This window comes from Macaca mulatta, chromosome 10 (assembly GCF_049350105.2).
Source record: "Macaca mulatta isolate MMU2019108-1 chromosome 10, T2T-MMU8v2.0, whole genome shotgun sequence".
NCBI lineage: Eukaryota > Metazoa > Chordata > Mammalia > Primates > Cercopithecidae > Macaca > Macaca mulatta.
The window spans coordinates 33,661,777-33,675,195 of NC_133415.1; the positions used below are offsets into that span (position 1 = coordinate 33,661,777).

The 13,419-nt window shown below is 56.7% G+C and overlaps 1 protein-coding gene and 2 long non-coding RNA genes across 12 annotated transcripts in view; all 3 read left to right on the top strand.

Moving 5' to 3' along the window:
* The window catches only part of DGCR2 (DiGeorge syndrome critical region gene 2), an 82,038-nt gene extending 72,100 nt beyond the window's left edge, over positions 1–9,938 (top strand). For 7 of the 10 annotated variants that reach the window (XM_077950861.1, XM_077950862.1, XM_015149695.3 and 4 more), the window contains 3 exons: positions 4,287–4,439; positions 4,968–5,204; positions 7,131–9,938. In XM_077950861.1, the coding sequence (XP_077806987.1) occupies positions 4,287–4,439; positions 4,968–5,204; positions 7,131–7,387 (647 nt within the window). In that variant the 3' untranslated portion in view covers positions 7,388–9,938. Of the gene's footprint in view, positions 1–4,286; positions 4,440–4,967; positions 5,205–6,818; positions 6,939–7,130 lie in introns of all 10 variants that reach the window. The other 3 variants (XR_013399584.1, XR_013399586.1, XR_013399585.1) reach the window with 1 other exon arrangement.
* A 615-nt stretch (positions 9,939–10,553) lies between these two features.
* Positions 10,554–11,738, top strand: LOC144331970 (uncharacterized). The gene is made up of 3 exons (XR_013399628.1): positions 10,554–10,682; positions 11,046–11,104; positions 11,600–11,738. It is a non-coding gene; the product is annotated as an uncharacterized LOC144331970 (long non-coding RNA).
* LOC144331989 (uncharacterized) lies at positions 11,732–13,402 on the top strand. Its single transcript, XR_013399647.1, has 3 exons — positions 11,732–12,001; positions 12,182–12,352; positions 13,208–13,402. It is a non-coding gene; the product is annotated as an uncharacterized LOC144331989 (long non-coding RNA).
* The last annotated feature ends 17 nt before the right edge of the window (positions 13,403–13,419 follow it).

The following is a 13,419-nucleotide window of genomic DNA, read 5'->3' on the forward strand; positions in this document are numbered from 1 at the left end:
TATAAAATATGTGCACATTCTGTTTGCTGCAAACTGTAAAACCGTAATGAAAAAAAATCAAAGGCTTAAATAAAAAGGAAGACACCATGTTCATGGATCAGGTGTCTCAATATCATTAGGAGGTTAACTCTTCCCAAATTATAGATTCACTATAATCCCAACCAAAATTCTAGCAGACATTTTTGTAGGTATTGAAAAGCTAATTCTAAAAGTTAGGTGGGGCCAGGCGTGGTGTCTCGCACTTGTAATCCCAGCACTTTGGGAGGCTGGGGAGGGTGGATCACTTGAGGTCAGGAGTTTGTGACCAGTCTGGCCAACATGGTGAAGCCTCATCTCTACAAAAAATACAAAAATTAGTTGGGCATGGTGGCTCATGCCTATATACCAGCTATTCAGGAGGCTGAGGCAGGAGAGTCACTTCAACCTGGGAGGTAGAGGTTACAGTGAGCCGAGATCATGCCACTGTACTCCAGCCTGGGTGACAGAGCGAGACTCCATCTTAAAAAATAAAAATAAAATAAATAAAAGTTAGGTGGGCTGGGTTCAGTGGCTCATGCCTGTAATTGTAGCACTTTGGGAGTCTGAGGCAGGAGGATTGCTTGAGGCCAGGAGTTCAAGACCAACCTGGCCAACATAGCAAGACCCCGTCTCTTAAATAATAAAAAGATGGATAAAAGTTGGTAGAAAAGCAAAATAACTAGAATAGCCAAAGTAGTTTTTACAAAGAACAAAGTTGGAGGATCCATGCTACCTAATTTATGAATGTGGTACTGATGAAGGAATAGACACATGGATCAGTGGAACAGAACAGTCCAGAAATAGTTCCACACTACATATAATCAAGTGATCTCTCTCCTTTTTTTTTTTTTTTTTTTTTTGTTTGTTTGTTTAAGACTAGTCAAGTGCAGTAGTGAGAACGGGAAAAGAGTAGAACAAGGAGTTTGATCTGTTAACTGACTGTGAACAGTCAATTGAGATAACTCACTACCTTCAGACCAGCCTCATCTTTGACAGAGGTGCAAGGATGGTTCAGTGGAGAAAGGAGAGTCTTTCAATGACTAGTGCTGGGACAGCAGGACATCTATATGCCAAAAATACGAACTTGCACTATCCCTCCTTCTGTATGTAAAATTTACTCAAAATAGTCATAGACACAACTGTAAAACCTTGAACTATAAAACTTCTATAGGAGAAAACATAGGAGAGAAATCTGTGACCATGGGTTATGCAACATTTTTAGCATGATCCTTAAAAAAAACACAAATTCGACTTCATCAAAATTGAAAACTACTGTTCTTTGGAAGACACTGTTAAGGAAATGAAAAGATAAGCCCCTGACTGAATCAAAACAAATATTTGCAAAACACACACCAAAGGTCTATATTCAGAATACACCAAAACTCAATAAGAAAACAAAACAACCCTATTGAAAAATGGCTTTAGAAGAAGATTTACTTTATTACACTTCACAAAAGAAGATACAGGATGGCAGTCAGGCACCTGAAACGATGCTCAGTATTGGCCGTTAGGGAAGCAAACTAAATCCACATGGGGTACCACTCGTGCTCGAAAGGCTGAAATAATGAAACTGACAGCACCAAGTGCTGGCCAAGATGCAGAGCAGCTGAAACTCATGCTGCCCTCTGCCCCTGCTTGCTCTGCTGCTGTTGGGCAGCCCTGATATGATGAGGTTCCCAGAGGCATGTTGAGGTGTTTGGCTGGTGCAGCTGCCAGGCACAGAGCCCACATTGGGTTCCTGGTCTCAGCTTCTGATCCCTGCTGACCTCCTGCTCCCCTTGCCGTCTCTGATGGAGATTTTGAAACTGTTAGAAGGTAACCAAGCTCAGTGAAACAGTGAGCTCCTTGTCATTGGAGTTCTTCATGCACAGGCTGGATCCTCTCTCTGGGAGCTACAGGATAGCTCAGAGACAAAAGACAACCCCAGCCGCGCAGCCCAGAGCTCCATGGAGGGAGCAGCCCTATCAAGGGGCCTCTGGGGTCCCTGGGCTGGCCTCTGGCTTCTGGGGCAGGCTCTGTTCTTTGTGCTTAACTACAAGTGGCTTGGTTCTGAGAGATGATTATTTCTGGTCCCCACCTTGAGGGACAATTGGGACCTTGACCATGTCCTTGGGTTTATTTTAGAACTGATTTAAGAGTTAGTCATTGCAAAGGGGCTGCTTCCTTAGGAGCTCCCCTGGTATCTCTGAACTGGCCTCCAATGAACAGGCACATTGCCAGTCCCTGGGCCACTGGGCTTTCGCCCACTGATGAGAGTGCCCTTGAGACTGGAGGAGGGTCAGAAGCATCAGAAAAAGCAGCTAATTGGTGAGAGGATGTATCCTTCTCACATGTTCACTTCATGTGTTGTCAGCAACAACTGCAGCTTTTAGAGATGCTTCCTGGCCCCGTGGGAGGAGGGCAGGAGCTGGCGCTGCTCTCTCTGTGGGCATGGAGTGTCCTGGGCTAGCAGGAATGACTTGAGGGCTCTGGGAGCCCAGCCACTCACATGGGGGTTGTGAAGTGTCTCCTTGGGGCAGGCAGTGGGAGTCCTGCCTGCTGAGATTGTTGCAGAGGTGGGAGTGGCCATTCCTAGCTTAGCAGGCTCCCTGCTGTTGCGGGGGTCCTTCTCCTTCCAGGAGCTGATGGGTCACTCCTCGTTCTGAAGTCTCCCTGGCCTTCACTCTTGGTCTGTGGAGGCAGCTACTTCTGGGACCACTTCCTGGTTCCACTATTCTGTGACTTCTGTGAGTTGCCATTTTACATAGGTCAGGAGTGCGTGGAAGTGCCAGCATGTTATAGATGCATGGCTGGCACAAATTCTCCCTTCATGCCTGCTGCCACTCACATCATCTCTGCCTCCCCATGGGCAGCTCATAGCGAGCTCCTAGGCCGGTGTGCACTGCACCAGGGCAGGGTGTCTCACTCTTGGCGCTGTTGACATTTGGACCAGATATTGTGTAATGGGGGCTGTCCTGGAGAATGTTGAGCAGGACCCCTGGCCTCCACCTACTGAATACTAGTAGCATCCCAGCCAAGTGGTGGCCACGAAAAGCATGAAAGGGTCCAAGAAGAGCAGAGGAAGGTGCAGCAGCTTAGACCCGGTGCTCCTTGGTGTCTAGCCTGGCTGGGACTCGGCTTCATGGCCCCTCCTGCCCACTCACCCAGCAAAGAGGTGGAGTCGGGTCCACCCAGCCTTCCTACACCTACGCCTGGTGCGTGTGTACCCAGTGTGTGGGTGTGGCTGAGCCAGGAGAGCATCTCAGCGGGGAGCCTGTGGGACCCAGTGCTGTGTCCAGGTGTCATCTGCACGTGTGTGCTGGAGCTGGGTGCATCAGGGGATGCACATTTTCTCTGCCATTGCTTGTTAAGGATTGAAGTGACAGGCTTCACTCCCAACCACAGCAGAGGCTCATTTGTGAAACGATACCTGAGTTGACCGTGCGGCTGCCCACAGGGACTCACTGTTCCCCTACACAGTCCATCAGGGAGTTGTGGCAATCTGAATCCCAAGTGTACCTTGTACTGTCGCTTCTCCCAGTCTGTTGCTACCCGGTCCAGGCCTCTGTCATTCCCTTCTCTGCCGCAGCAGGTCCTCCTCCTGGCTTCCTGACGCTCTATGCTACTCTCTTGCAGCCTGTCCTCCCCACGGCGGCCACCGGGGCAATGCTCCACAGGGACGCCACCCCCACTCCAAACTGCCAGCAGCTGTCATGAGACCCCTGCCTACCTGGCCAACCCTGGCCTCCCACCAGGACAAGGCTGTCCCTCACCTCCCCCTGGCTCATCTTGTTGGGCAACTGAGCACCTTCCTTCCAAGAGCCCAGGCCTCAGACAAAAGGAAAGCTGCTGTTGGACGGATATGGGTGGTGGCCTGTGCACAGCCCTGGCCCCTGGGAAAGGATGGGCACCTCTGCAGGAGGGCCACTCCCCAGCCGCACCTGGGGCATGCAGTGCGTGAGCACAGCCTGCTAGGAGTGCTGGTCCTAGGACAGGAAACCCCACTTTGCTCCAGTGATAGTCAGATGGGCGTTAGCACACAGCAGCCCCGGGGGCCATGGTGAGATGCTCCTCCTGACCTGAGATTCGCTCTTCTGCTTCTGTGCTGTCACCATGTTCTTGATTTTGAGTGGCCTGATTTCACATGTATCCTGAAGACGGTTGAGTGCAGGGAGACACTGCGTGCCTTGTCCACACAGCCCACCTGGGCAGGAGGACGACAGCATCCCCAGCCCAGCACGAAGGTGGTCCCCCTTCTCAGATCGGCCATTTCCTTCCCTCCCGTTCAGATGGCAACAGCCTGTTCGACTCCATGGCCAGCGGGATGCGCCTGGTTGTCAGCTGCATCTCCTCCTTCCTCATCCTGTCCCTGCTGCTCTTCATGGTCCACCGGCTGCGCCAGCGGCGCCGGGAGCGCATCGAGTCCCTGATTGGAGCAAACTGTGAGTGCCCTCTGAGGGCCACAGCCCTGCTCCCCATCCCCACCCCAGGTCACCCCTGTCTCTGTGAGCTCCCCAGCCCTGGACAGAGAGGGCAGAGGCAGGTGGAGGGCCCCCTGGTCAGATTTGAATGCCGCATGTTGTGGGGTCTGTGTCCTTACCTGTGGGCCAGGAAAGTTCTTGCCAAGACCCTCCTTACTCCTCCCAAACCACAGGGTGGGCAGAACTCGGAGGCCTCTTAGGATCAGAGGCCTGGATCACCCCCTTGCTGGAGGGTTGTGGGCAGCCAGAGGCTGGGTCTGGCAGAAGTGTCAGCCCAGAGGGACAGATTGGTGTGGTGAGGGTGGGACGTGCCATGGAGCACACCGGGGGTCTCATGGGGATGCCGAATGTGGCTGAGGGGTAGGCAGTGGGGCCAGGTGTGTGCACTCAGGTACGGCAGGCCCAGCCTGAGGGTGGGGCGCTCAGGAGCCAGGCAGCCTGCCGCCAGTGACTTGTCTCTGTTCCCGTTCCACACTTTTGATGGCCCAGTGCACCACTTCAACCTCGGCCGCAGGATCCCTGGCTTTGATTATGGCCCAGACGGGTTCGGCACAGGTCTCACGCCGCTGCATCTTTCTGATGACGGAGAGGGTGGGACTTTCCACTTCCACGACCCTCCACCTCCCTACACGGCATACAAGTACCCGGACATCGGCCAGCCCGACGACCCCCCGCCGCCCTACGAGGCCTCCATCCACCCGGACAGTGTGTTCTATGACCCTGCAGGTGCCTGACTCCCCAGGGAGAGGGAACACCTTGTCAAGTAACCTGGCACATGGGGCCAGGCCCAGCACTCCTGCCCAGCTGCAGAGGCCTGGGGCCTCACTTCTTTCTGGTTTTGTCTTTGGTTTTTCCTTTAAGGCTCCTCCTGGGGCTGCCCGTGCAGAAGGGATCCTGATCTCCCTGCCTGACCGCCCCTGGCGATCTGTGCAGAGCGCTCTAAGGAGGCCTGAGACCCCTGCCTCCCTCCCTTCTGTGAGCACCTGTCAACTGGGCAGCCCTCAGGGCCCTCAGCCCAGCTCTAGAGACCTGGAGAGCCAGGCACTGGCAGTTGTGAGGACAGGGCTGGCCCAGACCCAGGAGCGAGTCACTTGTCTGGAAAGACACGTGAGCTAGAGACACCATGGTGACAGACCCTTATGTCAGGAGGCAGCTCTGTGAGGTGGGAGGAAAGCGCGGCTTCCGTGCCACTGGCCCATAGTTGGAGTCTGCCACCCATCTGATAGTGGCACCATTCCTCAAGGCTGTGTAGCTAAGGAGAGGCAGGCTCCCGACCCCTGGCCTGTCCCTGTCTCTGGTGAGCAGTGCAGGTGTTCCTTCCCCTCTCCCTGTGCATTAGGCCCCCTAACACACACAAACCTGTAGTGTACTTGGCAGGCACTGCCACCCCAGGGCGGCTGTCTCCTTGCATGCCCGCACATCTCAGCAGAATGGGCATTGTGAGGCTGGTGCTGCTGTGCCAAAAGGTCTGAGTCCTATTTGTTTGTTTGGTCAGCTGTCACAGCTCTTGCATGATCTGGGGATGCGGAAAAGACTTGGATTTGACCCCTGCCCTCAGGACACAAGATTGTCACAGTCTTTCAGGGTAGGACTAGCTTCCTGCAAGGGATGCCAGTGGGTGGCAGCAGATCCCAGATACCTCAGTGGGCCAGGTTGCAGAGCAGGGTGGGGGCTGTGAGGGGCTGACCGGGGGGAGATGCGTCACTGGGGCCTTGTGCTGTCAGCTTTGAGACAGCACGGCCTGTGGTAATGACAAGCAGGCAGCCCAGGCACAGTGGCTCACACCTGTAATCCAGCACTCTGGGAGGCTGAGGCGGGAGGAGGGGTCTCACTGTGTTGCCCAGGTTGGTTTGAGAGCAGCCTGTGAGACCTCCATCTCCACAAAAAATTCAAAACTAGCCATGCATGTGGGCACACCTGTAGTGCCAGTTACTGGGCAGGCTGAGACTGGAGGATCACCTGAGCCCAGGAATTCTAAGCTGTCATGAGCCATGGTCATGTCACTGCACACCAGCGTGCAGTCTTTTAAGATCCTGTCTCTTAAAAAAAAAAAAAAAAAGCAAATAATAAAGATCGGGCAAAACAAAGCGAGTGGACTCCTTACCACACAGCCTACCTTGAATCAGAGCTTCCTGCAGACACCTGTGTGGTTTCCAGGCCGCTCCCTGCAGCCCTGTTGCCCACACGACGGTTGTCACATTCCAGCTGCAGTCTTGAATGTTGTTCCACCCACCTGGGACCAGTGCCTCCCTGATGACAAATACCCCTGACTTCCCGCTGAGCCGGGTCTTCACCCGTACTGAGTCTCAGACAGTTTCCCTTTGGGCCCCTCTGTTCTAGTGACTGCTGGTCAGTGTGTCTCCCCGACCTGACACCGATGGTGGGACAGGCGCGTGTCTGCCATTTGAGATGTGTCCTGCACCTTGCATATACCAGGTTCCCAGCCACAGGGAGCAGTAGGTACAACAGGGGTCATGTGGGGCAGGCTCTTCCTTCAAAATCTGAGGCACGGGGAGCCACCCAGGTGTTGCTCCACCCAGCTTCACAGGGGTGTTCAGGCAGGAGGAGTGTCTCCTGGTTCTGCCCAGCTCCCCTGCATCCTCTGTGCCAGGCCTATGTCTGTCTCTGACACCCTTCTGTCTCTCCCTGCAGACGATGATGCTTTTGAGCCCGCGGAGGTCAGCCTGCCAGCCCCTGGGGATGGTGGGAGTGAAGGTGCATTACCCCGGCGCCTGGAGCAGCCTCTGCCCACTGTGGGGGCCTCTCTGGCAGACCTGGAAGACTCTGCCGACAGCAGCAGCTCCCTGCTCGTGCCCCCTGACCCTGCCCAGAGTGGGAGCATCCCAGCTGCAGAGGCACTGCCAGGGGGCGGCCGCCACAGTCGCAGCTCCCTCAATACTGTGGTGTAGACGGCCCGGCCTGTACCCCAACGGTCTGGGAGCACCTGTCTGTTGTCGAAAACACCGGTCCCTGGGGAGACTTGAAAGGCCCCTGTCCCAGCCTGGACGCCGCGCACTGCCGCACATCACAGGTGGGCATGCGTGTGTACATAGAGACCACAGCCCGCCTCCTGCCAAAAGACGTGGTGGCCTGCACGGAGCTTCCTTGAGGGCTTCAGAAACATGCTTAGCTTTGGATCACTGTCTTCGCCTTTATAAATGGCAGAAGAGTGACAAAATTCGTTCAGACCACACATTTTAGAGGCAGGGAATGAAGAAGGTACTGTGGGCCATGGCCACACCCAACGCGTCTGTGGTGGGCCTGCTCACTGCAGTGTGCTGTCCAGAGACCTGCTGACCCAGTCGGGGATGGGCACAGCGGGGGCTGCCACGGTGCCCCTTGCTGGCCGCCCTCAGGAAGGGCCTCTGGACTGTCGGTGTGGTGTAGGCAGTGGGTCTGCTTCAGGGAGGCAGCCTCTTGAGTTTGCCACAGTGGCTGCACTGAAGACGGCCCCACAAGCCCGGTTGTGAATATCAGGGTGGCCCTGCCCCTGGCTGGCAGCTCCCTTGGGACTCTGGAACCTGAAGCCCTGAGAAGGAGAGCTTGGAAGGAGGTTGAGCTCTTCTCTGTGTCTTTCCATCTGGGCGCTCTGCAGCCCAGCTCTGCGGCAGGAGGCCTGACCCCACCCCGTCAATCCCTCCCAGCATTGCTGTGCATGGCTGCCTCAGGAAGAAGCTCTGGACTGGGGCTGTGCTCTGCGGGCTCTGGAGACTGAGCTGCCTCCTGTCTCTCCACTCTGGAGCCCTGGGCTCTTGCCTCCTGTTGAATTGCCCCTGGGCCTGCCCCCGACCCTGTTTGTGCCATAAAGGGTTGCTTCATTGCAGGAGGGGTGGCTGAAACCACCATCCTAGGCTGCATCTTTCTCCTTCAAGTCCACTCTACATCACCGCCACTGCTGCAGCTCAGTGCCCAGCGGCCGCATGCACACCTCCAGGCCCCTCCTCCGCAGCGCAGGGGCTGGGGGCCCTGCCTGGGACCCTTCTGCCTGAAGGACCCTGTTGCCTGCTCCTGGGCAGTGGTCTTGTTGCCTGATACAGGGCCTTTAACATTTCTGAGGTTTGGAGATTAAGCGGGTTCTGTGCGATTTTTAGCACATCCATCTTTTCTACGTTGAATGTCTGGATCTTTCCTTTATATGTTTGTCTCTGTGTGTGTATGTGGCCAAGCGTTTGCAGGTGAGGGTGGTACATGGAACTTTGCAGGTCAGTGGGGGCCCACTCTTCTAGGGTCATCGACATCCTGGGCTGTGCTGCGGCAGGGCTGTCTCACTCAGTCTTTCCAGACCTGCGGGGGCAGCACTTGGGAGGCCTGGCTGAAGCATGCAGTTCTGTGGTGCTGCTCGGGGACGGACTCCATGCACAGTCCACTTGACACATTCTCACACTGTGGCTGGAGACCCATTTTTTCCATCCCGTGTGGAATGAGAATCTTGAGTTACTCATGGACAGACTTGACCTTTGTGCCAGAGCTGTGAGTGAGTTTTGTCACTGAATTGCCTGTCCCTGAGCTTGGCCTGCTGGAGCATGATGCTAGAGGCTGTGTGCGGGCAGGTTTGCGCTCCTCTTGGAGAAGGGCTGCTACTTCTTGAGAAGGAAGTCCTGGCCACAAGAGTCCCCCGCTGGCTGCAGAAGACAAAGCAGGAAGCACGTCATGTATCCCACATGCACTGGGGCATGGCAGCCAGGTTCCAGAGCAGCAGGCATGTGCATTATGGGTGCCAGGTGGCCAGTGAGGGCCCGAGGACCACACAGCAGAGTCCCCCACGGGCCTGATCCTGAGAGCTTAGAGGGTTCCTGCTTGGCCTCAGAACTGTGTGTGCAGGACAGGGTGGCTGGCACGAGATGTGTGGGACTGGGACGCTTCCTTTGGGGACCAGAGGAACATTAGGGCCAGTCAGACGTGTAGGGGGCAGCGAGGCAATGGGGTAAAGTGGACCATGCAGGCTGCAGAGGGTGGGCCTTGGGCTGGCCAGGGGTTACTGGGTGGCCCCTTCCCCATGCGCCTCCACAAGCACTCAGGCCACTGGCACGTCAGGCCAGTCAGAAGGTCCACATAGCAGAGCTGCCTGGAACACCTGTGGCTCCAGGAGGCCCTTGGGGGCATGAGGAGAGCTGGACTCGCTCATCTATCCTTGCACCGCCATCCAGAATGCCCCCGTTGCAAGGCCTGCTGCAGCCCCCAGTCTGACCAGCAAGTCCCGGGGCTACCCTTGCCGAACCTTGTGCTCCAGGGGTCCTCCTACCCCAGGACCACCTTGCCACAGTTTCTCGGAGACCAGGTGTCCTCTGACCTGCCATGTGGAGGTGGGATTTGATACTGTACATTGTCTTGATGCCTGTTTTTTTTTTATGTTTTCCTTTCATTAAGGGTTTTTAGTTTCTGGTTGGGTTGACACTAACTTTTCTTAAGATGCTGTGAGAACCATTTCATCCAAATGCCAAATAAACTTGTGTTCTGGAAGAAGCATGGTCAGTCCTTGGTGTGACCCCCACAGCTGCCACAGGCTAAGGTGGAAGAGACTGGGTACCCACCTTTCAGCAGAATGCTCCTAGGGTTTGCAGCCCTTGCAGGCATCCAGCAAACCCCCTGAGGACCAGGCAGAGCTGAGCCTGGAGCCCCCAGGTAGGGTGTGCAGGGAGAGCAGCAGCCCTGAGCTGCCTACAGCTATCCTGCAGCACCCAGCCTCGCTCGAGGCATTGGCTGCTGCCTTGGCAGGTGTTGCTGACTTGCACAGGATCCACATAGAGGCTGCTTGACACCATCTGGGAGCCAGCATGGGACGGGGTGTCGGCCCCATCTGCTCTAAGCTCCCCTCATCATCCAGGTGGCTGGAAACAGCCCCTCCCTCCAGTCCAAGCCACCTAGTGTTACAAAGTAGCCTAGGTCTTCTGCAGCCTCTTCACACATGTCCAGCAGTGCCATCTCTCGGTGTCAGAGGGTAGGGGGCCCAGGAAGTGTGATTGCATGCCCTGCTCTGGGGGCATTCCAGGTGTGTATACTTGCGGGAAGTCCGGCGGCCGGACGTGAGAGGGATCAGGGTTAGGAAAGGAGCTGGTAAGTCCCTTGGCAGGGATGGGAGCCTCAAGGATGCGGCCCCTCATTTTTTATCCCATCTTCTGGGGCAGGAGTGGAGTGGTGGTGTTGAGTCCTGGGCACACAGGTTGCTGTCAGCACCCTGGACAGAGCCCCGAGCCCTGCATCTGGGTAAGGGCCGTCTTCCCATCCCCAGTGTGGGTAGGGCCCTGCCCTCTGGCGATTGGAGAGAGGCGTGGGGTGTAAAGAATTCCCCTCCTCTGACCTCCTGTCTTGGCCTGGATCCACAGGGGGGTGCTGGGTAGGAGGCAGGCTGTGGTCTTGGGATGGGGTGGCAGTTCCAGGCCCACAGTGGGGCAAGAGACGTCCTACACCTTCCTCCTATCCTTGCCCCGAAAGTCATGGGTGCTGGGGTCCAAGGTGCCCTCACTATTTGACCTTTCTTGCTGGTGGCTTTGGTGTGTCATTTGGGTCCCCAGCCTCTATTTCCTGGACTGTAAGTGGGGATAATAATAGGTCACCCCTCTCCTGCAGGATTAACCTCAGCGATTGTTGCTGCACTCAGTGCAGCCCTGGGACCAGAGCGCACCTGGGTGAGTTTGGAGAGCTTGCTGTCTTCTTGGTGGCCCTGCCTGGGGACTGCCTCCTCCCACCCTCTCCTCAATAGCCATGCCCCTAGCCCACCTAGCTAATGAATACATACATAGCAGCCAGGCCAGCAGCCTGGCCACTTTCTAGTCTTTCCTAGCTGCGGCTGCCACTGAGCCACATGCGCCCCTGGCATTGTGCTCGCCTTCCTTGTGGTGCAGCTGGTGTGGCGCAGACTCTGAGAGTGGGCACCAGGACTCTGCCTGTCTGGTTTCCAATCTACCCTCTCTTGCCACGCTCCACCACCCCTTAGGTCTTGCCACTGGGGGTGGGGAGGGACTGGGGGCAGAAGATACTGGGGTAGGGGTGACAGGAGAGAGGGTTCTTCACTGGCCTCCCCTGGCCTACTTCATTCTTGGACTCCAGCTGATGGCATGGGGCTTAGAGAGGGCCCAGACGACTGGCCTCTCAGCTCAGCCCCCTGCCCACTGTCTCCATAGGCACCTGCTGCTACGACTCCCAGGACCCCAAGTGTGGTGAGGACAGAGTGTCATGTGAGGCTGTGTGAGATCAGTCTGTGTCCTGGGACCACCAGAGCATGTGCCTGTGGTGCAAGAGTGGCCAAGAGACAGTCTGCACCCTGCACTCTGTGGTTTTTGCAGGTTTCTGTCTATAGTCCTCTGCCCCAGTGACTGGGCATCAGTGCAAGTGTGTGACTGTCCCCCTGTGCATGAGTCTAGGCCTGCTGTGACCGTCAGTCCTGAGTCAGTCAAGGCTGGTGTGCCACTGTGGCCAGCCCAAGCGTGTGCAGGTGATAGAGGTCCCAGTGTGGGTGTGCAGCTGTGTGCCGGAAACCCTTCCGCCTTCATCTCACCATGGGGCAGTCAATCCTAGATGGCTAGGTCAGATGCAGGGTACAAGAGAAGGGGGGCGCTGTGACCTGTTCTGGTGTGGGGCAAGCAGGGAGCTGGGTTTCCTGAGGCTGGGCTATCCTCTGGGTGTATGGGGGCCACCCTCTGCTGCACCCCCAGGCTGCCTCCCTGACCCCCCCACCCCAAAGACCCCAGTCCTTGTTCTCACAGGCCTCACCCACTGGAAGAAGCTGGCCCCAGCCTGTGGGGGCCCAGGCCAGTCCCCCATCGACACTGACCTTCACAGGGTCCAGCGGAACTCTACCCTCGAGACCTTCATCTTCCAAGGCTATGACTCAGCACCTTGAGGGCCTTGGACCCTGGAGAATGACAGCCACACAGGTCAGCACCCTGCGGTCAGGATCCCTCCTAGGCAGGGGCAAGAGCCCCACACAGGGCATGAGAGCTCCTGCGTGTACATAGGGACCAGGACCCCCTACACACGGGAGCTGAGACACCCTACAGGGCCAGAAACCCTCCACAGGGGCTAGTTCCACAGGGAAGGAGCATCCTCACACAGCAGTCCAGATGCGCCCTCTGTGTAGGCGCCAGGCCCCACCCTACAAACCACAGCCAGCCGTGGCCCCTGAGGACCAGGAGTCAGGGTCTCTGGCAGGGCCAGGATCCCTGACCACACACAGCTGGGCTCAGCCCCACCCCAGGAGGGCTGCCCTCTGCCCTCTTCCTTGCCATGCTGGGTGTAGGCGGGGAGGGTTTCCCCTGCAGTCTGTGGAGCTCTGCTCTGCTGACCAGCAGGAGCCCTGGACACCATGGGTCCCATTCAGTGGAAGCAATGGGGCCCCACTGGGAAGCAGCCTGGCCTGAGGAAGGGCTTCTGCCCATACCCTGCGTCCTAATGGCACAAGGTGGGCAGGTGGTGAGGTAGAGAGGGTGTCATGTGCCTCCTCCCCGTCATTGCTACTCTGAATGGACGCTGATCCTCAGAACCACCTGGAGATTTGGGGGGCTGGGCTGCTGTTGCCTGCCTACCGCACACTGTAGCTGCACTTCAACTGAAGGGGGGCTGGAGCTGAGCAGACTGGGAGCACGGCCAGGACAGGCAGAGCCAGGCTATGGAGGTAGACTCGGGCACGAGGTGGGGTGGCCGGAGTGCTCCCACGGAGGTGAGAGAGAGAGCAAGGTGGGGGCACCTGGGTGTCTCGCCCCATACCGCTCACGTATAACTTCCGCCCACAGCAGCCTCTTAAGGGGCTCGCCATATTGGCCTCCTCCAGAGCCTGGGTCCCAGCGACAGGCCCCTGCTCTTCCCCCACCCTAGCAGGTGTGCACTGGGCTCTGATGGGCCTGGGGCTCAGCTTGTGCTTCTGTCAACCGTGGGCGACCCTCCATGTGAAATGAACAATGAAATAAACAATGCACAGAGTGACCTTAGCCTAATGTGGCGTAGT